Source organism: Entelurus aequoreus, linkage group LG21 (genome assembly GCF_033978785.1).
Source record: "Entelurus aequoreus isolate RoL-2023_Sb linkage group LG21, RoL_Eaeq_v1.1, whole genome shotgun sequence".
In the NCBI taxonomy this organism is placed as follows: Eukaryota; Metazoa; Chordata; class Actinopteri; order Syngnathiformes; family Syngnathidae; genus Entelurus; species Entelurus aequoreus.
In genome coordinates, this window is record NC_084751.1 from 35,656,371 (window position 1) to 35,678,120 (window position 21,750).

A 21,750-nucleotide genomic window follows, 5' to 3' on the forward strand; every position below is an offset into this window, starting at 1 on the left:
TCCCGCTTTTCCCGAAATTCCCAACTTTTTTTTAAAAATTCCCATTGAAATTAATGAGACATTCTTCAACTCCCACATTTTTCATCTGATTCAAACTGTTCCAAATACAAAATATTCAGCCTGTTTGGGAATTGTATTGTTCAACAATTATAAAAAAAATTCCAGGATTACAGTTCAACTTTAGCATTGGAGCATTCAAACGCAATTCCTTCAGGAATTGCCTCATTGATTGATTGATTGATTTAAACTTTTATTAGTAGATTGCACAGTACAGTACATATTCCGTACAATTGACCACTAAATGGTAACACCCGCATAAGTTTTTCAACTTGTTTAAGTCGGGGTCCACGTAAATCAATTCATGGTAAATCTAGTTGGATTTACATTATATCTTAGACTAGAATACAAACACAGTTCTATTATATTCAATTTCTTTAAACAATTTATACAGTTTCTGTATGATTCCGTCTTTGTCTAACCTTTTGCAACAGATTACTAATGATTATATTCTGAATATTATATTCTACTATTTTGTGCTGTAGCAATAAATATACACACGTTATACAATTCAGCCAGGTTAAATAGAACACAATTATTGTTTTTTACAATGAGCGTTGAGGAGTGTCAGACCAAATTGGCTTTAAGTACACTCTTTCCACGAGTGAGTGGGCCGTGTTTATTGGCCTGCTCGTAAGAGGCTGGCTTTGGAACGCAGGGGATTACAGCATGCCAGGTCAAGATAATGCTAAAGCAGGCCAACGTCTGAGTCTGAGACGCGGCCTGGATCTATTTGCAGACAATGAATTAGTAAAATTACGCAAGTACAGTGAATGCTTAGTAAAACAGATGATTTCACTTCTTTATTTCTGACAATAATGTCCAGTAGACATGATGGTGAGACTGAAGCTGTGGGGTAACAACTAAACTTAGACCTGCATTGCCATGGTTACACGTTCCTTCCTTACTTTGAAACACTGAGCTCAATTCTAGACTTGATCGGGACAAACAACTTGTGGTGTCCCAATCTGATTTATTGATATAGGAAATTGGTTTGATATCAGCCAATACATACAGTTGTGGTCAAAAGTTTACATACACTTGTAAAGAACATAATGTCATGGCTGTCTTGAGTTTCCAATCATTTCTATTTTTTGTTTCATCTGACATCGCATGGACAAAGATAAGACCTTCTGGAGGAAAGTTCTGTGGTCAGATGAAACAAAAAATGAGCTGTTTGGCCAAAATACCCAGCAATATGTTTGGAGGAGAAAAGGTGAGGCCTTTAATCCCAGGAACACCAGACCTACCGTCAAGCATGGTGGTGGTAGTATTATGCTCTGGGCCTGTTTTGCTGCCAATGGAACTGGTGCTTTACAGAGAGTAAATGGCACAATGAAAAAGGAAGATTACCTCCAAATTCTTCAGGACAACCTAAAAATCATCAGCCCGGAGGTTGGGTCTTGGGCGCAGTTGGGTGTTCCAACAGGACAAAGACCCCCAAACACACGTCAAAAGTGGTTAAGGAATGGCTAAATCAGGCTAGAATTAAGGTTTTAGAATGGCCTTCCCAAAGTCCTGACTTAAATGTGTGGATAATGCTGAAGAAACAAGTCCATGTCAGAAAACCAACAAATTTAGCTGAACTTCACCAATTTTGTCTGGAATTCTACCAGAAGCTTACCAGATGCTTGTGGATGGCTACCAAAAGTGCCTTATTGCAGTGAAACTTGCCAAGGGACATGTAACCAAATATTAACATTGCTGTATGTATACTTTTGACCCAGCAGATTTGGTCACATTTTCAGTAGACCCATAAAAAATTCATAAAAGAACCACACTTCTTTAATGTTTTTTGTGACCAACAAGTATGTGCTCCAATCACTCTATCACAATAAAATAAGAGTTGTAGAAATTATTGGAAACTCAAGACAGCCATGACATTATGTTCTTTACAAGTGTATATAAACTTTTGACCACGACTGTATGTATTGGCTGATATCGACTTGCATGTAAACTCTTTGGAAAAAGCTCCAAAACAATACTTGCATTACTTGTCTAAAGCTATACAGCCAGTTAACAGCTAGTTGGTCTTTACTTGTATTTCAGTCAAGTAATTTAGAAAAAGTAAACATAGTAGGCTATAGGCTACTAGGAGCTTGCAGCTACACAACAGCCAAGCACACAATAGCATACAGGCTAGACATACTCAATAAGTGTCCTTCATTAAACAATATTGCAGTCTAAAACAGAACATCTGTCAATATAAACATGTATCAAATAATTATTGTTTGCATTTTATTTCCACATATATCCAAGGCAGAAGAATATTAGAAAGTATCTAGTAACAAACATGTCTGCATCATTGAATTTACTGCATTGTGATCTTAATTTCATGAATTACTGTTGCCAATAGGTGTCGCCAAAAAAACAATTACCACTCCACTTCAACTAAAGACATCATAAGTCCAATTCCAGACTGTTAATAAAAATAGGTTAGTGTTTTCTTATCTACCATTGCTCTCTGTTTGGCTAAGCTCACTTAATCAAACCTCTTCTAACTTTCCACACTACAAAATAATACAAGTATGTCCTATGATTCATTTGAAGGTTCCATTATCGGTATCGAATCGGAAATTTAAAAACAAGTTGTATTGGGACACCCCGAAACACAACAATACTTGGTAGGCAGGCTGAAGCAACCGTTAAAATTAATCACCATTCAAATCTCCAACATGCTAACAATATCAATGTAATTTGTAGAAGAGATAAAAATGTACCAGTACCAGAAAAGAATCTGAATCTCTTGTTTCGATTCAAACCGATTCTCGATTCAAAATCAATACTATTTTAATAACATCTGGTGCCAGTTCTATGTTTAAACTACATTCCTCCACGAAATAGACAAACAGGTCATAAGACACAGGTGGCAAATCACAGGGACTAAAACACAGGTAGTAAAAGACATGTACTAAGAAACGGGGTAGTAAGACCCAGGTGGTAAGACACAGGTACTATGAAACGAGTACTAAGAAACAGGTAGTAAGACACAGGTGGTAAGATGCAGGTACTAATACACAGATACTAAGAAAAAGGTATTAGGACACGTGGTAAGACACAGGTGGTGAACGTACAAGGAAGACATGATCACAACAAGGGAACCTTAATATGACTATTTATAACACCCCTAATAATAGCTCATAGGGTGTGTGGAGCATGGATATACACACACACACACCACATTGATGGTAAGCCACAGGTGGTGAGAAACAGGTTGTAAGACACCGGTAAGAAGACACAGGTACTGAGACACAGGTAGTGAGACATCGGTGGTAAGACACAGGTGCTAAGACACAGGTAGTAAAAGACATGTCCTAAGAAATAGGTAGTAGGACACAGGTAGCAAGACACAGGTACTATGAAACAAGTACTAAGAAACCGGTAGTAAGACAGAGGTACTAGTACACAGATACTAAGAAAAAGGTATTACGACACAGGTGGTGAACATACAAGAAAGACATTATCACAACAAGGGAACCTTAATTTGACAATGTATAACACCCCTAATAATAGCTCATTGTGTGCTCAGTCATAACAGTATTATTTACAAGTGTGGAGCATGGATGGTACACACACACACACACACACACCACATAGGTGGTAAGACACAGGTTGTGAGAAACAGGTAGCGAGACACAGGTAGCAAGACACAGGTACTGAGACATCGGTGGTAAGAAACAGGTGCTAAGAGACAAGTGCTAAGACACAGGTAGAAGAAACACAGGTAGTAAAAGACAGGTAGTAAAAGACATGTACTAAGAAACGGGTAGTAAGACACAGGTGGTAAGACACAGGTACTAATACACAGATATTAAGAAAATGTATTAGGACACAGGTGGTAAGACACAGGTGGTGAACGCACAAGGAAGACATGATCACAACAAGGGAAACTTAATTTGACAATTTACAACACCCCTAATAATAGCTCATAGTGTGCTTAGTCATAACAGTATTATTTAGTGTGGAGCATGGCTGGTACACACACACACACCACATAGGTGGTAAGGCACAGGTGATGAGAAACAGGTTGTAAGACACCGGTGGGAAGACACAAGTACTGAGACACAGGTACTGAGACACAGGTGCTAAGACACAGGTGCTAAGACACAGGTGGCAAGTCACAGGGACTAAAACACAGGTAGTGAAAGATATGTACTAAGAAACAGGTAGTAAGACACCAGTGGGAAGACACAGGTACTGAGACACAGGTAGCGAGACATCGGTGGTAAGACACAGGTGCTAAGACACAGGTAAAAGAAACAGGTCATAAGACACAGGTTGCAAGTCACAGGGACTAAAACACAGGTAGTAGAAGACATGTACTAAGAAACAGGTAGTGAAACATCGGTGGTAAGACACAGGTGCTAAGACACAGGTACTAAGACACAGGTGCTAAGACACAGGTGCTAAGACACAGGTAGAAGAAACAGGTCATAAGACACAGGTGGCAAGTCACAGGGACTAATATACAGGTAGTAAAAGACATGTACTAAGAAACAGGTGGTAAGACACAGGCACTATTAAACAAGTACTAAGAAACAGGTAGTAAAACACAGGTGGTAAGACACAGGTGGTAAGACACAGGTGGTAAGACACAGGTAGAATAAACAGCTCATAAGACACAGGTGGCAAGTCACAGGGACTAAAACACAGGTAGTAAAAGACATGTAGGTGGTAAGACACAGGTACTATGAAACAAGTACTAAGAAACAGGTAGTTAGACACAGGTGGTAAGACACAAGTACTAATACACAAATACTAAGAAAAAGGTATTAGGACACAGGTCATAAGACACAGGTGGCAAGTCACAGGGACTAATATACAGGTAGTAAAAGACATGTACTAAGAAACAGGTGGTAAGACACAGGCACTATTAAACAAGTACTAAGAAACAGGTAGTAAAACACAGGTGGTAAGACACAGGTGGTAAGACACAGGTGGTAAGACACAGGTAGAATAAACAGCTCATAAGACACAGGTGGCAAGTCACAGGGACTAAAACACAGGTAGTAAAAGACATGTAGGTGGTAAGACACAGGTACTATGAAACAAGTACTAAGAAACAGGTAGTTAGACACAGGTGGTAAGACACAAGTACTAATACACAAATACTAAGAAAAAGGTATTAGGACACAGGTGGTAAGACACAGGTGGTGAATGTACAAAGAAGACACGATCACAACAAGGGAACCTAGCCTGTGCTTCTAAATTTAGATCAGAGCTTTAAGAAGATTATTATGTAATATTATATTATTGTTGAACAGTACTCTGAACAATACAGATTACAAGTAGATGACATTTTAAAAAACTACAGCATCACATACAAACAGGTTGTTGTTGAGATTAATATTTCAGAGATTAGAGAGATGATGTGAAAATAGTTATTATTATGACAGAGAGCAGGATTAGCAGTTTGGTTCACCATTCAGAAAAGTTTGAGGATATTTTTGTTTCAGGAGGAAGCTGAAATACACCAAAAGGTGAGTTCTTAAACGTCGCCCGAGTGTTCAAATCTTATTTTTGTGCACAACTTGCTGTTTCCTAAAAAAAAGATGATTGGGCAATTCACACTGCTTGTATTTGATGAGACTGTGACACTCTAAACTCAGTGGTCACTTCCTTCTGAGAACTTCCTGTCTGTAGCCCTGTGGTGTTAATGTACTTTTAACGTCGTCTTGATCTCCTGGTGGTAAAATGTTAAGCCAAATTTAAATAATATATTTTTTTAAATGGACAAAATGTACTTTCTCTAAAACATTGAACATTAAATATTGATCTGGCTTCTTAAGAGACATTATTATTATACTTTTGGCATCAACATTAATTGACATGTATAACTGACGTTATTATGACAATAAAGGATTGATTAATTGTAATATGTATATAACATTCATTGAAGGAATGTAACTTTTAACGGTTTTAAGGATAAACAGCGGTAAAACTCCAGACCAGAGGTGTCAAAGTCGTTTTCACTGAGGGCCACCTCGCAGTTATGTTTGGCCCCAGAGGGCCGCTTCTAACAGTGAATACTATTACTACACAATTTTTTAATGCATTTTATTAGTAGGTATTTTAAAAACTAAAATGCTAAAAAAAATATGGTAAGTTGCAATAATTTCACCTCAAAATGTAGTGTATATTACTGGAAATGGAAAAACAGTATTCCTGTTTTTATGTTAAAAAAGGCAGCTCAGTTGCCAGAATTTTACTGTAAAATTTACATTAGTTTTTTTTACTGTAAATTAAAAAAAATACATTTTACAGTAAAATTTTAGCACCTGAGCTGCCAGTTTGTTTTGTTTTTACCACAAATCAACAATTGTAGATTTTTCAGTGTGAATACCAAAACGGCACCACAGTTTATTACAGTAAAAAAAAAAAGTACTGTTTTTTTCATTTAGAGAAAAATGCTGTAAAAAATCACAGTAAATTTCACAATTTTACCATGAAATCTATTGCTACTTTTACATTGCACAATTTGATGGATAACTTGCTTTGAGATCATTATTATTAGTATTTATTACTATTTAAAAAATGGTTTGAATGTTTGATAATACAGTTTTGCATAATTAGACAATATTTAAGATAACATAATTTGCGATTACATGGAGTATGTGTATTTGTTTTTCTCCCAAAATAAAAAGAAAGAATACATTTAGTAAGAAAATGTACAGTACGTTATTGATACATATTATTTCCAGGCTTTTGAGGGCCAAATAAAATGAAGTGGAGGGCCACATCTGGCCCCCGGGCCTTGAGTTTGACACCTCTGCTCCAGACGGTCAATCTTACCTTTTTACATAAAAAATAATCGTAAAACATTGATTGATAAACACACATTGATAAACTCAAGAGACCCTTTGTTGGAGAAGAAAGCTCTCATGACTGACTAGCTAACTTAAATGCTAACATGAATACAAGAGACACTAGTGTATTTCTTCATTAAAAAATGACATATAATAATGTAAACTTGTATAAACACATTACTGTCTGAACAACTAAGATATTTAAATGTGTACATTGAATATACAGATAGTGTTCTCTTAGCACAGAGTAATAGACCTATACACAGAGGAACAGGAAGTGAACACATTAATTAGACGTGTCTTAACTTAATCATTTAAAAAAACAGTAAAAAATGGAAGAAGAACATATTTAAATACTCAAATTGAAGCGATTAGCAAGCCAGTTTAAAAATGCAGTGTAATGAGCAGTATCACCAGTCTGCGAGTTTATCGAAGTACGGCTATGAAATTACGGTTTTACGTTCGTAATACAAACGTTTGGGAGTTTATCATTAGTATTGTTTATCGTTGCATCCGAGGACTGTTTAAATATCAATTTTAAATGAAACAGGTCATTGGTTGGTTCGGTTAGACACCTGTTGTGAATTTTGTTGTTCTACTCCAGGTTAGAGTTGTGCAAAAAGCTCCGACTTTAATAAATGCCCCTCAAAATATCATCATTTATGTCCCCACATGACCACGGCTGGAGAAATACTATACAGAAACACACTTGTGCACTACAACAGTGTACAAAACAGGCTATATTTCGGCACATTTAAACAATCAATGAATCCGCATCAGCATTTCAAACATACCTTACTTACTTAATGTCAAAATTAAAATAATTGTGAATAACATTAAATGTGAAAAAATAAATAAATAAAATATTTGAACTTTTTTTTTGTGAGTTAAAACAGTGAGAACCGATGATTTCTCTGTTGGCCGGGTATGGCTCCGGTGCCCCTTCCTGCTTTTCGCAAATTACAACTTGTGATTGGAATCTCACTTGGGAGTGACAAGTGAAAATCCGATCACAGTCAGGTTTAGCGTAAGGTTACCTAGATGGGCTACTGTCAACAACTTGCGATCTGATTGGCTATCGCAACTGTTTATCGACTGTCTATCCCAGGGGTCAGCAACCCGCGGCTCTAGAGCCGCATAGCGCCGCCCTAGTGGCTCTCTGGACCTCTTTCAGAGATGTGTGAAAATGGAAAAAGATGAAGAAAAAAATACATTTTTCGTTTTAATATATTTTCTGTAGGAGAACAAACATGACACAAACCTTCCTAATTGTTAGAAATCCCACTGTTTATGTTATACATGCTTCACTGATGAGAGTACTTAGCAAGCACCATTTGGTCCTACTAATTTCAGCGATCCTTGAACCCACCGTAGTTTGTTTACATGTACAAATTTCTCTGATGCTGCCACAGAAAGACGTGTTTTATGCCACTCCTTCTTTGTCTCATTTTGTCCACCAAACATTTTATACTGTGCGTGAATGCACAAACGTGTGTTTTGTTGATGTTGTTGTGTTGGAGTGCTAATCAGGCACATTTGATCAATCCATGACCGCAAGCTAATCGATTCTAACATGCTATTTAGGCGAGCTGTATGTACATATTGCATCATTATGCCTCATTTGTAGGTATGCTTGAGCTCAATTAATTTCCTTTACTTATGTCCTTTGTCTCATGACACATTATCTGTATGTAATATTGGCTGCATTTCTCATAGTTGTTTGTGTGCCATGTTGTTCCAGACCACAGCAAATGTTACCCAGCTTGCAATAATAATAAATAAATAAGTAATAAATCCATTAGAAGAAGACAGCCGGCCGTTTCGTTTAACTTGGACACACACATCTATACCTTTGGCCATTCTGAGTCAGTCATTACCAGAAGTTATCTCATGCTGTCAGAAGCCTCCATTTTACTTTTTTTTTTTCAATGTTGCAAAAATGTGTAGAATAAAAGTTAAAATACAACATTTCTGTCAACGAAGATTTGCGTCAGCCTTGGATAGTAGGCTAATATAGCTAATATAGCCACTTACATCATGTGTTGCCTTCATTATAAGGCTTTTAATTTTTTGCGGCTCCACACAGATTTATTTTGGTATTTTTGGTCCAATATGGCTCTTTCAGCATTTTGGGTTGCCGACCCCTGGTCTATCCGGTAGGATTCATACAGAGCTGGCAACAAGCTAGCTGAATTCTGATAGGATAGAAGCTCTAACGTAAAAACAAGCAACACTGGAGCCTAATAAGACATGAAAAAAATATGATGAATACTTTATGGAAAGTAGATGAAAATTAACTTTTATTGATCTATGATCATGTTAGGCCAGCAGAGAAGGCCTTGCTGGCCCTAACGGCACACCACTGGCAAAAAGTAGTGAAACAATGAACATTTAAGATAAGTTTTATGCATTTCAAAGTTTAAATAATGTCAAATTACGTTCACCTGTACAGGTTTAAGAGTGTGTTACCTTCACCCTGAAATGTCCCCCCATCATCAGAATGTTTCAAACTTCTTGTTTGTTTCTGCTTTTTCATGAATTGACTACACACCTCCTGGTTCTGAACGCATCTTTAGTCATTATTGATGGACAAATATGGATATCATTTGTTGATATATTGTTTATGTCTTACCTTCTTGCCCAGCGTACCCGTCTTGGAGAGGCAGGATTTGCTGAGAGAAAGGTACCCGCCGATGACCTGGATCTCCTCCGCAGCAGGGTAGCGTTTCTTTAACTGGGTGCCCAGCTGACTGTATGGCGCCTGAGGTGGCGTGGACCCTGGTAACTCGTCCGTTGAGGTTTCCTGCGGAGGCTCGGGTGAACTCGGCTGAGCATCAGCCTCCCTTCGTTTAGGCACCACAGTGAACGTGTTCCCCTTTCGCCTCTGCGCCACGGGGCTCTGAGCCGGGACATGATGCAGGTGACTTCCCACCTCGATGTCATCTATGTTTGTTACTGGGAGATGATCTGTGGGGTAAGGGGTTTCAGTTGGGGATGACGGCAAGGGATCTGGGGGGACGGCGTGTGGGGAGAAAGATGGGAGGACTGAAGAAGAGGGAGGAGAAGAAGGTCTCAGTAGAGTGTTAGAATATGAGGAGGTCGGAGGTGGTGCCGGACTTGTGGCATCAGGGGGGAGCCCTTGGGGCTTGTATGGCCTCACCACCTCCGTTTTCACCTCTTTCAGTTTTTGGAGCATCATAGCAGGTGCAGATATGTAAGAAGATGGCACTCTTGCTGTTGACTGCTCCAACACCTGGTTAGAAGGCGACATTTCTGCTGGGCTGGTTGGTGTGGCTGGCGCCATCCGGTAGGTCTCAGGTGAGGCCGCAAGACGTCGCTTGGGAATCACAGTGAAGGAGTTTTTGGACTGCAATCGCAGGTTCGCCAGAGCCCGAGCTTGTGTATCCCCGTCAGGGATCTGAGAGAGGTCCGGCTTCGGGGACGCACGGATCTCGAAATCAGGTAAATCATGCAGCACCTTAGATGAAATGTCAGAGGTCTGCGTGGACGACGGCACCTTGGGGTCGGGGGACACACCTGAATCCATCGTATCCGGTTCATCTCTAGAAGCGACAGCAGCGACATGACTCTCACCATCTCCAAGGCGTTGGCGGAAGGAGGTGACAGACTTTGAGGCTTCGGTGGGACTCTGACGGCCGCTTGGCTCAAATCCTGGAAAGTTAGGTTTAGATTTAGGAGACCATGAACTCTGAGAGACCGGCGATGATGCCTGCCTGCTTCCCACAGGACTGGGCTGCTCCTCTCTATGCTTTGGCACTAGATCCAGCTGTGGCTTGGTCCAGTTTCTCGGTCTTCTGCCGACACTTCCATCCAGGTCCAGCAGGTTCTCCGTGCTGTGGGACTTCTTTTGCAGGTTCCCGTAATTGCTGTCAAACTTCTGTAGGATGCGACTCACCATACCTTGACCCTCGCCTGCCTCATGGGATGAAGGGTCCTTGTGGTTGGTGCGACCCAGGGTACTCAGGTTCTCCTCGCTCTTGCTCAACGTGGTGTCGTAAATAACAACTTCCTTGGCTCTTATCTCGGTTACAGCGTTACATCTTCGATCCAGGAGGTCGTTCATTGAGCAGTAACAGTTTTGCTGCCAAATGGGACTTTTTGCATCCTCGCTGCCAGGATTGTAGTCCGGATCCGACTCAATGATGATAATGTTGTCAGCTCGAATAGTCCGTATGCCGGGGACGTTACCGTACAGTTCCAAGATGTGCTGGATGGGACGGGCGGTGTTTTCCCGGACCTGCCGCCTTCTTCGCTCCTTCTCCAGCTTGATAAACGGGTTCTCCTCCAGCGGGCCGAGGCTCTCATGGAGCACCAAGCTCTCCTGGTCAGGACTCCGCGACGTCGCCTCTGCGGCAGCCGGTCTCGCGTCTTTGTTTCTCGCCCGGTTAGGTCCGCCGCCGTTCAACGTTTGCTCCCCGTTGACGCGGTTGGGACTCGCGCCTCCAGCGTCCTCCGCGGCACCGGCGGAAGCGCCACTCTTCGCCTTCCTCCTCTCCAGGATCTCACGCTTCCAGGCCGGCATCCTCGGGCTCTCTTGCCCGGTGTCTTTGCGGACGAACCCAACATCTCCTCCGCCAGACATGGTGTGGGGTGGGGGGTGAGAGGACGCGGGGTACGGGAGAGAGGTCGGCTCCAACCCGGTAACCAGTGTGTGTGGCGACCGTACCTGCAATACCGATCACGGTGCAGTCCCCATACATCTGTCCTTTACACCCTCTTTTTTTTTTTTCCTTCTTCCGTAGATCAGCTCTGTTACCACAGCCCCTGAACGCCGCCCCAAGGTTCCTACTCGATTACCGATTGGCTGTTTGGCCCTGCAGACACGCCCACTCCTTCAGAGTGGCGCAAACCGCACCCCCTTCTATTGTTGACTGGGCCGACACGGGCCGTCAATCAAATTGTGAGGCGTTCACGTTCGCCTGACCTCTCCCAGTAAATCACAATGAACACAGTTGGTGTGTATAAAATGGTTTCTAAGTGGATTGGGGCGTATTAAGAGTTGGGTGTGGTCTGGTAGGATTCATTCAACATGTGTCACTATGCCACCTGTCGATAATGGCGTTGAAGTCAACCAAAGAAACTGAGAATAGGAATAAATCAGCACCTTACAGACTACACAGCCGATTATTGTTCCTTATGTTTGTATCTACATGCTGTTTGTCTTTTTGACTTACAGATTAGCATCAAACTGATTAAATTGTTTTCATGGTGGGTTATAATTCACGCATGGATCAACACTAATTGCATTAGAAGAATTGTTTTACACCGACGGACCATGAACGCCCCCCCGCGGCCAAATAGGAAACTGAAAAGGCTTTTATCACTTTCAGTATTTAATTATCAACAATGCACTTACATCAACATTGAGGATTTATTTACAACAGATACAAATAAAGAAGCAGTAATGAAAGAAAAATCAAGGTGGACTCTTTCGCAAACACATCATATACACAATACGGAACATTTCACAGGCATTAAATAAATGTAGCACACTTATAAATTATCAGCTGAGAATTTTCAGATACCATATGTGTACAATTTGTTTGAGCGGGACAAAGGCTATTAAAAAAGAAAATGTTGTACCGTATTTTTCGGACTATAAGTCGCAGTTTTTTTTCATAGTTTGGCCGGGGGTGCGACTTATACTCAGGAGCGACTTATGTGCGAAATTATTAACACATTACCGTAAAATATCAAATAATATTATGTAGCTCATTCACGTAAGAGACTAGACGTATAGGATTTCATGGGATTTAGCGATTAGGAGTGACAGATTGTTTGGTAAACGTATAGCATGTTCTATTTGGTATAGTTATTTGAATGACTCTTACCATAATATGTTACGTTAACATACCAGGCACGTTCTCAGTTGGTTATTTATGCCTCATATAACGTACACTTATTCAGCCTGTTGTTCACTATTCTTTATTTATTTTAAATTGCCTTTCAAATGTCTATTCTTGGTGTTGGGTTTTATCAAATACATTTCCCCAAAAAATGCGACTTATACTCCAGTGCGACTTGTATATGTTTTTTTCCTTCTTTATTATGCATTTTCGGCCGGTGCGACTTATACTCCGGAGCGACTTATACTCGGAAAAATACGGTACTTCAGTCATTTAAACAGCACAACTTGTCCTAAGTGCATTTTTGCAACGTAACTGCGGTAGTAATCTTCCTCAGGGCTCATTGTCCACAACTGATTAAAGAGGCACTGCTGTGTCCCACATTCTCACACACACACACACTTTATTGCTGACAATCTATGGCTCTTCTTACACTGACATTTCTCAATAGAAATTGGTCAAAACTCTGCCAAATAACGGGCCACCTTTTTTAATCTACTTCCACCGGGCTAGAGTTATTAAAAGTAGAGAAAGGTTAGAAATGCACTATTATCCAAAGGACGGTGGAATGAGAATGTCAGACACACGTGCGCACGTATGTATTAAACCAGTAAAATACATATTTAATATCGTTCTTACAGACTGAATGCGTTCAATAGGTGCGATTCCAAAACATGGGGGCTAATGTTAAAATGATGTGGAAATCCATGGAAGGGTATAATGTGAGCACGTGCACATTAGACAAGCAGAATGAAACCAATTAAACTCTAAATCTCGAACGGCTGGCGGGGTGTAGGGGGGGACATACCATCACCTCCTCAGTTGACCCGGCACGCTCGTATCATCAGCAGCTGCAGAAGGATGAAGAGCGGCGAGACAATGAGGCCGAACCACAGGTCCCTGGCTTGCTCTTGTTCCGCCAACTTCTGGCAGAGCAGAACTTCACACACCAGCTTCAGGCTGAGCACCGTCAACACCCAGAGGAGCCGCAGGACGGCCAGACGCTTCTCGTTCTCCTGGTAGAGCCGGGTGGACACGATGGCGGTGAAGTAGGTGCTGAGCCCGTCGGCGGCAAAGAGGGGCACGAACACCAGCCACCAGCTCAAGGTGGGCGTGAACATGTCGGCTCGCAGGGCGACCAGCATGCTGAAGACCAGCAGCGCCAGGAGGTGCAGGAAGAGTTCGAAGGTGGCGAAGCCCAGCCACTGGACGAGTTCCCGCAGGGAGAACAGCATGGCGGAGGCAGGGGTGGATGCTCAATCAACGGGTGGACTACCGAGTTGGGGGATGCCACACCACACCACACGCCAGTTGGGCGTGACAGGTCAGGAATGATGCAGAATCACAGGAATGAGCCGCTTCATCCTTTCCTGGCTACATCTTCTCAGGAGGATGAATGCACAGGCTGATGCTGGAAGTGCACAGTCTCAGACTGGGCTGACTCCTAGCAAACAAGAACAGCACAAAACATACATAAAGAGGGCAGGCCTTCAACCATCAATCCATCCATTTTCTACCGCTTGTCCCTTTCGGGGTCATGGGGGGGGGGGGGGGGGGGGGGCTGGAGCCTTTGTTCATCAAAAATAGATTGTATGTATATAATATATTAGATTATACATGTGTACAGCTCCACTAATGGACATTGGAGTGGTACTTTAGGTCAGTGGTTCTTAACCTTGTTGGAGGTACCGAACCCCACCAGTTTCATATGCGCATTCACCGTAATCATAAAATTATGTTGTTATATTAAAGAAATACTAATAAAAATATATTTTACAAACAGAAAGTTACAGGAATGTACACATAATCCCATGTTTACATCTCAATGTGCAACATGTGAATGTTTTAGTGGGAACTAAATGTGATAACTGAAAGGGGTACACATTATTTCCAAAGTAGGACCCCCCACCCAGACATATAATACTAGTACACAGCTCATGAAAAACAATATGTTATAGTCATTGTAAGTGGGCCAAAACACTTATATTAGAAAATAATCTCATTGAAATTACTGCTGTCATTTGATTACAATAATAAAACATTTAACCTGTTATTTAGTCAGGTTTGGGACAGGTGTGCTGCAGGTGTGACCACATGTGCTCCACTGAATGCTCAAGGAGTTTTTGCGTTTGCTCACACATATGGAAAATTAGAGGGAACATTGTTTGGGGGTATCCAGAATACGCCGATAGGGAGAAGTTTTTATTTACACGATGAGTCGGGTGTGTCTTGACCTCCACGGCGGAGGCTCTGCCGAACCCCTGAGGCCGACTCACCGAACCCCTAGTGTTCGATTGAACCCAGGTTAAGAACCACTGCTTTAGGTGTACAGCTCCACTAATGGACATTGGAGTGTTACTTTCAAAGGCAAAATTAAAGTATTGCTAGAAACATAATTTTATATGGGACTTTATTGTATCATATGTATAGTACATGTTCCAAAAAGAAAAAAGCATAAAACACCACCAGAATTAGAGATATTACAAGTCAAAGGGATGAAGCTTAGTGTTACGCTCATGACTTGGTGTAACTAAACATTAAAGTTAAAGTTAAAGTACCAATGATTGTCACACACACACTAGGTGTGGCGAAATTATTACCCTATAAGATGAAGGCAATTGCATGTTATTGATATTTGAAATGTATTCAATGTTTATAAATTAATATTTAAGTATACAAAATGTAAAAAAGGGAATAAATATTCAAAATAACATCCTTAAATGAAATCTAGTTTGGTTACGCCATCATGAGCGCAACGCAAGGTTGTAAAAGTTTCAACTACAATTCTAAATAAGATATAAAATATAAAAGAAATATATCTGAACAGAACGCTCATGATGGTTTCACCAAAAAATAACGCCATGAATCATGTTTTTCCAAGTTTTTGGGGCATTTTTATGCTATTTCCAAGCATCTCCTTTTTATTATCGTTGATTTTAAATGGTCAAACTAATGCATATTATATATGCATGCCCTAGTAAACAAAAAAAAAGTCATATTTTTTTTATTGTTACATTTTGAAGTACATTTGTGCAGGTGGGTGCGAATGTACCCATTACCAGAGCTGTACACATATATAATATATTAAATGGGAATCAGCACCTCCAAGTCCGAGTCCATGGTTTTCGCCCGGAAAAGGGTGGAGTGCCATCTCCGGGTTGGGGAGGAGATCTTGCCCCAAGTGGAGGAGTTCAAGTACCTCTGAGTTTCGTTCAAGAGTGGATCGTGAGATCGACAGGCGGATAGGTGCCGTGTCTTCAGTAATGCGGACGCTGTATCGATCCGTTGTGGTGAAGAAGGAGCTGAGCCGGAAGGCAAAGCTCTCAATTTACCGGTCGATCTACGTTCCCATCCTCACCTATGGTCATGAGATTTGGGTTATGACCGAAAGGACGAGATCACGGGTACAAGCGGCCGAAATGAGTTTCCTCCGCCGGGTGGCGGGTCTCTCCCTTAGAGATAGGGTGAGAAGCTCTGTCATCCTGGGAGGAGCTCAAAGTAAAGCCGCTGCTCCTCCACATGAGGGAGGAGCCAGATGAGGTGGTTCGGGCAGCTGGTCAGGATGCCACTCAAACACCTCCCTAGGGAGGTGTTTAGGGCACGTCCGACCAGTAGGAGGCCACGGGGAAGACCCAGGACACGTTGGGAAGACTATCTCTCCCGGCTGGCCTGGGAACGCCTCGGGATCCCCCGGGAGGAGCTGGACGAAGTGGCTGGGGAGAGGGAAGTCTGGGCTTCCCTGCTTAGGCTGCTGCCCCCGCGACCCGACCTCGGATAAGCAGAAGAAGATGGATGGATATATATATATATATATATATATATATATATATATATATATATATATATATATATATATATATATATATATATATATATATATAGTCATACATACATATACAGGGTTTCCTCTTAATGTAATTGAATGTGGCGTGCCGCCACTGCATTTTTATTACTTTTATTATTATTAAGTAAAGGTGTTAGTTTATGGAACAAACTTGACAGTGTAACAAACAACGTAGACAAAATCCTTACGATAAAAAGTTATGACTTTTAGTTAGCTGATGTTTTTGTTGTACAATATGAAATAGAAACATGTCTTACATAGTCTTCTGAATTGAAAAGCTAATGTATTTGAGTGAATATGGGGCATATATTATACTTATTTGTATTTGTTTATCCATCCATTCATCCATTTTATACCTGCTTGTCCCTTTTGTGATCGCTGTATCTCAGCTGCATTCGGGCGGAAGGCGGTGTACACCCTGGACAAGTCGCCATTTGATTTTTGTTTATACCTCTAATCATTTCTATTCATAATTTATTTGAATGTAATAATTATTTTGACTTGATGTTGAGTAAATGAAATAAAGAAGAAGGTAGAGCAGGTAAAAGTTCACCTCGGGGTATAAGTCCTTGAACACAAGAGGTGTATTCATTAGGCTTAAATCATAAGTGTATTATCCATCCATCTTTCTACCGCTTGTCCCTTTCGGGGTCACGGGGGTGTGCTGGACCCTATGTTCATCAAAAATAGATTGTCATATTATCGCAGACATTCTCGTACCATTTCAGCACACAATTCTGTAAGCCGCGTACTATTAGTGGAAATATTATTTTTGTAAATGAAGTAAACAGAATGATTTGTTACAAATATTAGCATCGACGTTAGCACACAGCACCCGAACCCATGCAGCGTAGTGCCAGCTAACCAAACACACTCAGAGATGTTACAGTTTGACATGTACATAAAAATATAGTTTAGTGTCGCCACAATACTGTACCGCAATGGGATTCGAGTGTCCTTCCCTCCATTTGGCGATATACGAAAGCGGCAAAAAAATACTCAATGCTAACAAGCCATTAGCGTCGTCGTCTTGTTCTCGTTGCTCTTTAAGTCTCGCGAGATTGTCGGTGATAGTATGGGTGGCTGAATGCGGAAATGAACACCGCTTTCGTGTCTTTTAGCAAACAGTCGTGATCGTTAATTCGATATTAGTGTTGCGCATTCACGAGTATCGTCTATTTATTTAATAAAAATTCATGTTTATTTAAATTTCATGTCATGTCCAACCAAGTCGTTAGGTGGCGACAGTGCTCGCTTGTGAACTTAAAAAAAAAAAAAATGTAATTTTTTTTATTTAAATTTTTTTTAAATTTATTTATTTTATTTTATTTATTTTTTATTTTATTTATTTTTTATTTATGAATTTTTAAAAAATTTATTTATTAATTTTTTATTATTGAACAACAAACATATATTTATAATTCACACACAAGTCAAGGCACTTTCAACATCAAGGAAGAAAAACAAAAGCAAATACAGAAACAGTAATAATACAAAAAAAATATAAATAAGACAAAAAGGACTACCTAAATCACTTTAAATGTTTTAAACAAGGATACCAATTTAAGGGCTTTTGTACTCTTAATCATTCTCCAAGATTTGATTGATAATTGTAACCCATTAAGCCAATTAGAAAATGTAGGCCTTACTTTCATAAATCGACATTTATGCAGAAAAATTTTTGCCTGGAGCATAATAATGTTGACAAACATTTCTATGTTAAGTTCGTATATAAAAATACCAAATTTGATCTCTTCTTTAGAGAATGGGGACATGGCCACACCCTTGTTTCTCAGCCAATCTCTGATCTCCTCCCAAAACACATGTACACTCACATTCCACAAACAGATGATTGACATCCTCTGCGGCAGTGTTTTTCAACCTTTTTTGAGCCAGGGCACATTTTTTTGCGTTGAAAAAATCCAGAGGCACACCACCAGCAGAAATCATTAAAAAACAAAACTCAGTTGACAGTAAAAAGTCGTTGTCGCAATTGTTGGATATGACTTTAAACCATAACCAACCATGCATCAATATAGCTCTTGTCTCAAAGTAGGTGTACTGTCACCACCTGTCACATCACGCCGTGACTTATTTTGAGTTTTTTTCCTGTTTTCCTGTGTGTAGTGTTTCAGTTCTTGTCTTGCGCTCTTATTTTGGGGGCTTTTTCTCTATTTTTGGTATTTTCCTGTAGCAGTTTCATGTCTTCCTTTGAGCGGTATTTCCTGCATCTACTTTGTTTTAGCAATCAGGAATATTTCAGTTGTTTTTATCCTTCTTTGTGGGGACATTGTTTATTGTCATGTCATGTACATGTCTTCGCTCCACAGTAAGTCTTTGCTGTCGTCCAGCATTCTGTTTTTGTTTACTTTGTAGCCAGTTCAGTTTTAGTTTCGTTTTCCATAGCCATCCCTAAGCTTCAATGCCTTTTTTAGGGGCACTTGCCTTTTGTTTATTTTTGGTTTGCGACGTTTACAAAGCAATTAGCTACCTGCTGCCACCTACTGATATGGAAGAGTATTACCCGGTTACTCTGCCGATCTCTAGACAGCACCGACACTCAACAACGGCACTTTATTTGCAGATTATAATTACTGGTTTGCCTAAAATATTTTTAACCCAAATAGGTGACATTAGATCATCTCCCACGGCACACCAGACTGTATCTCGTATGCCGCGGCACAGTGGTTGAAAAACACTGCTCTACAGGGGTGGGCGGTATAGCTCGGTTGGTAGAGTGGCCGTGCCAGCAACCTGAGAGTTCCAGGTTCAATCCCCGCTTCCGCCATCCTAGTCACTGCCGTTGTGTCCTTGGGCAAGACACTTGTGGGTTCACCGCTGCTGCCCACTGCTCCCCTCACCTCCCAGGGGATGGGTCAAATGCTAGAGGACACATTTCCCCACACTTAGTGTGTGTGTGACAATCATTGGAACTTTAACTTTACACACTTGCTCCCAGTGCCACCCACGCTGGTTTAAATGTAACTTAGATATTGGGTTTCACTATGTAACAGCGCTTTGAGTCACTAGAGAAAAGTGCTGTATACATATAATTCACTTCACTTCACTACAGCTCCACAGATATAACATCCTTTTTGATTGATTGAAACTTTTATTAGTAGATTGCACAGTTCAGTACATATTCCGTACAATTGACCACTAAATGGTAACACCCGAATAAGTTTTTCAACTTGTTTAAGTCGGGGTCCATCCACCTCCATGTTAAATTTAAATAAATAAAAAAATCATTTGAAGGGTATATTCCATTAATCATTTTAAATTGTATTTCTTTAATTTTGGGAATAATTGGGTATATAATATATCTTGTACTTATTTTCTTTAGCTTTAACTTTTGTAAACTCCTTCAGGATGTATTGTCTATGGACTGTGCCCGGAAAATAATTTTTCACTAAAACTGCCCTCATAAATTTGTCGGAACATTTTTAATCACAGAAATGAACATCTTCAATATCAAGGTTTCTTAGACAAGGGGTAGTATTTGAATGATGTCATGTACTGTTTTGTCCTGTCAGAGCCACCGTAGCCGGTGTTCAGTGTGTGACGTCACGAAAGCGTGGGAGAGGTTTGACTCTCGAAGTTGGTAATAAACCAGAGCCGTCCGAGGCATTGAGTTGAAACGTGTTGCCTTTGCCTGACTATTATTAAATTAAGACACCTAAATAAGTATATAGGTGAAGCAGAGGACATAACAAATATAAAACATCCTGAGTCACCATAGATTTGAAGGATAGAGGTAGCGTCTGTCAAAGTGGGTGGTTGTAAGCGCCACAGTGGGCGTGGTTTGCAGCTAACGTACCCGGATGTACAGTAAATACTCCTTTCGCATTAGTAGTGAGAATGAAGTTAGAATAGTTTAATTCGAATATCAATTCTCCATTAGTTGCCCCATTAGTGGAAGTAGACGCGTGACATAATGTAATTATGTCTTAAAACCAGTGCGTTTACCTTCAATGTTATTTCTAACCATGTCGCTAGAGGGCGGTAGTGATAGCTAGGGAAGTGCTAGCAGTTAGAGTCAGAACCAAAGAAGAAACACAGCTTGGCTGGGAAAGAAGTGAGACCTGCAGTTTCTTTAGGTAATTTAACACGTTTAATATACACTTATTTTAACTTTAACATCTCTTTTTGGGTGCAATTACTCCAACATTCACGTATGGATGTGTTGTCGTCAGTTCTTCACATGTTTAGCTGGCATTCATTGTATGTTCCGACCAAGGTGACGAGTGAGTTTAACCGGTTTTTTTTTTCCTTTAACGCCCCTTTGCTGTACAACTACAATATAACTGTACTTCTCTATCATAAATGTACACCGTTGAAGTTATATTGATATATTTCTAGTACAAACTACATGTTTTTTTGTGTGCAAAATGCGCGACCCCAAAAGGGACAAGCGGTAGAAAATGGATGGGATGGATGATTCAACAAAAGCAAAACCTCCATTTAGAGTTGATTCAAATCCTACCGGCTTTTAGTTAATTTGGTATTTATTTGAAGGGACAATGCACAGAAACATTAAGCTCAAAGACTATATTAAACTATATTGCCAAAAGTATTTGGCCACCCATCCAAATGATCAGAACCAGGTGTCCTAATCACTTAGGCATGGAGACTGTTTCTAGAAACATTTGTGAAAGAATGGGTCGCTCTCAGGAGCTCAGTGATTTCCAGCGTGGAACTGTCATAGGATGCCACCTGTGCAACAAATCCAGTCGTGAAATTTCCTCGCTACTAAATATTCCAAAGTCAACTGTCGGCTTTATTATAAGAAAATGGAAGAGTTTGGGAACAACAGCAACTCAGCCACCAAGTGGTAGGCCACGTAAACTGACAGAGAGGGGTCAAGTGCAAAGAGGTCGCCAAATTTATGCACAGTCAGTTGCTACAGAGCTCTAAACTTCATGTGACCTTCCAAATCAGCCCACGTACAGTACGCAGAGAGCTTCATGGAATGGGTTTCCATGGCCGAGCAGCTGCATCTAAGCCATACGTCACCAAGTTCAATGCAAAGCGTGGGATGCAGTGGTGTAAAGCACGTCGCCACTGGACTCTAGAGCAGTGGACACGCCTTCTCTGGAGTGATGAATCACACTTTTCCATCTGGCAATCTGATGGACGAGTCTGGGTTTGGAGGTTGTCGGGAGAACGCTACATTTTC

General features: G+C 40.6%; 3 protein-coding genes across 3 annotated transcripts in view; 1 reads left to right on the top strand and 2 right to left on the bottom strand.

Annotated features, from left to right (window-relative positions):
* tprn (taperin) overlaps window positions 1-11,654 on the bottom strand; it is a 76,198-nt gene extending 64,544 nt beyond the window's left edge. Inside the window, exon 1 of the mRNA XM_062031567.1 lies at window positions 9,496-11,654. Within this exon, the coding sequence (XP_061887551.1) occupies window positions 9,496-11,466 (1,971 nt within the window). The 5' untranslated portion in view covers window positions 11,467-11,654. The remainder of the gene's footprint in view (window positions 1-9,495) is intronic.
* Window positions 11,655-13,328: 1,674 nt separating this feature from the next.
* tmem203 (transmembrane protein 203) lies at window positions 13,329-17,652 on the bottom strand. Its single transcript, XM_062032064.1, has 2 exons — window positions 17,512-17,652; window positions 13,329-14,174 (listed from the first exon to the last, which is right to left on the bottom strand). The coding sequence occupies exon 2, from the start codon at window positions 13,963-13,965 to the stop codon at window positions 13,549-13,551; it is 417 nt and encodes a 138-aa protein (XP_061888048.1). The 5' UTR covers window positions 13,966-14,174; window positions 17,512-17,652; the 3' UTR covers window positions 13,329-13,548.
* Window positions 17,653-20,478: 2,826 nt separating this feature from the next.
* Window positions 20,479-21,750, top strand: part of alad (aminolevulinate dehydratase) — a 28,383-nt gene continuing 27,111 nt past the window's right edge. Inside the window, exon 1 of the mRNA XM_062031568.1 lies at window positions 20,479-20,671. The gene's annotated coding sequence lies outside the window, so the exon portion shown is untranslated. The remainder of the gene's footprint in view (window positions 20,672-21,750) is intronic.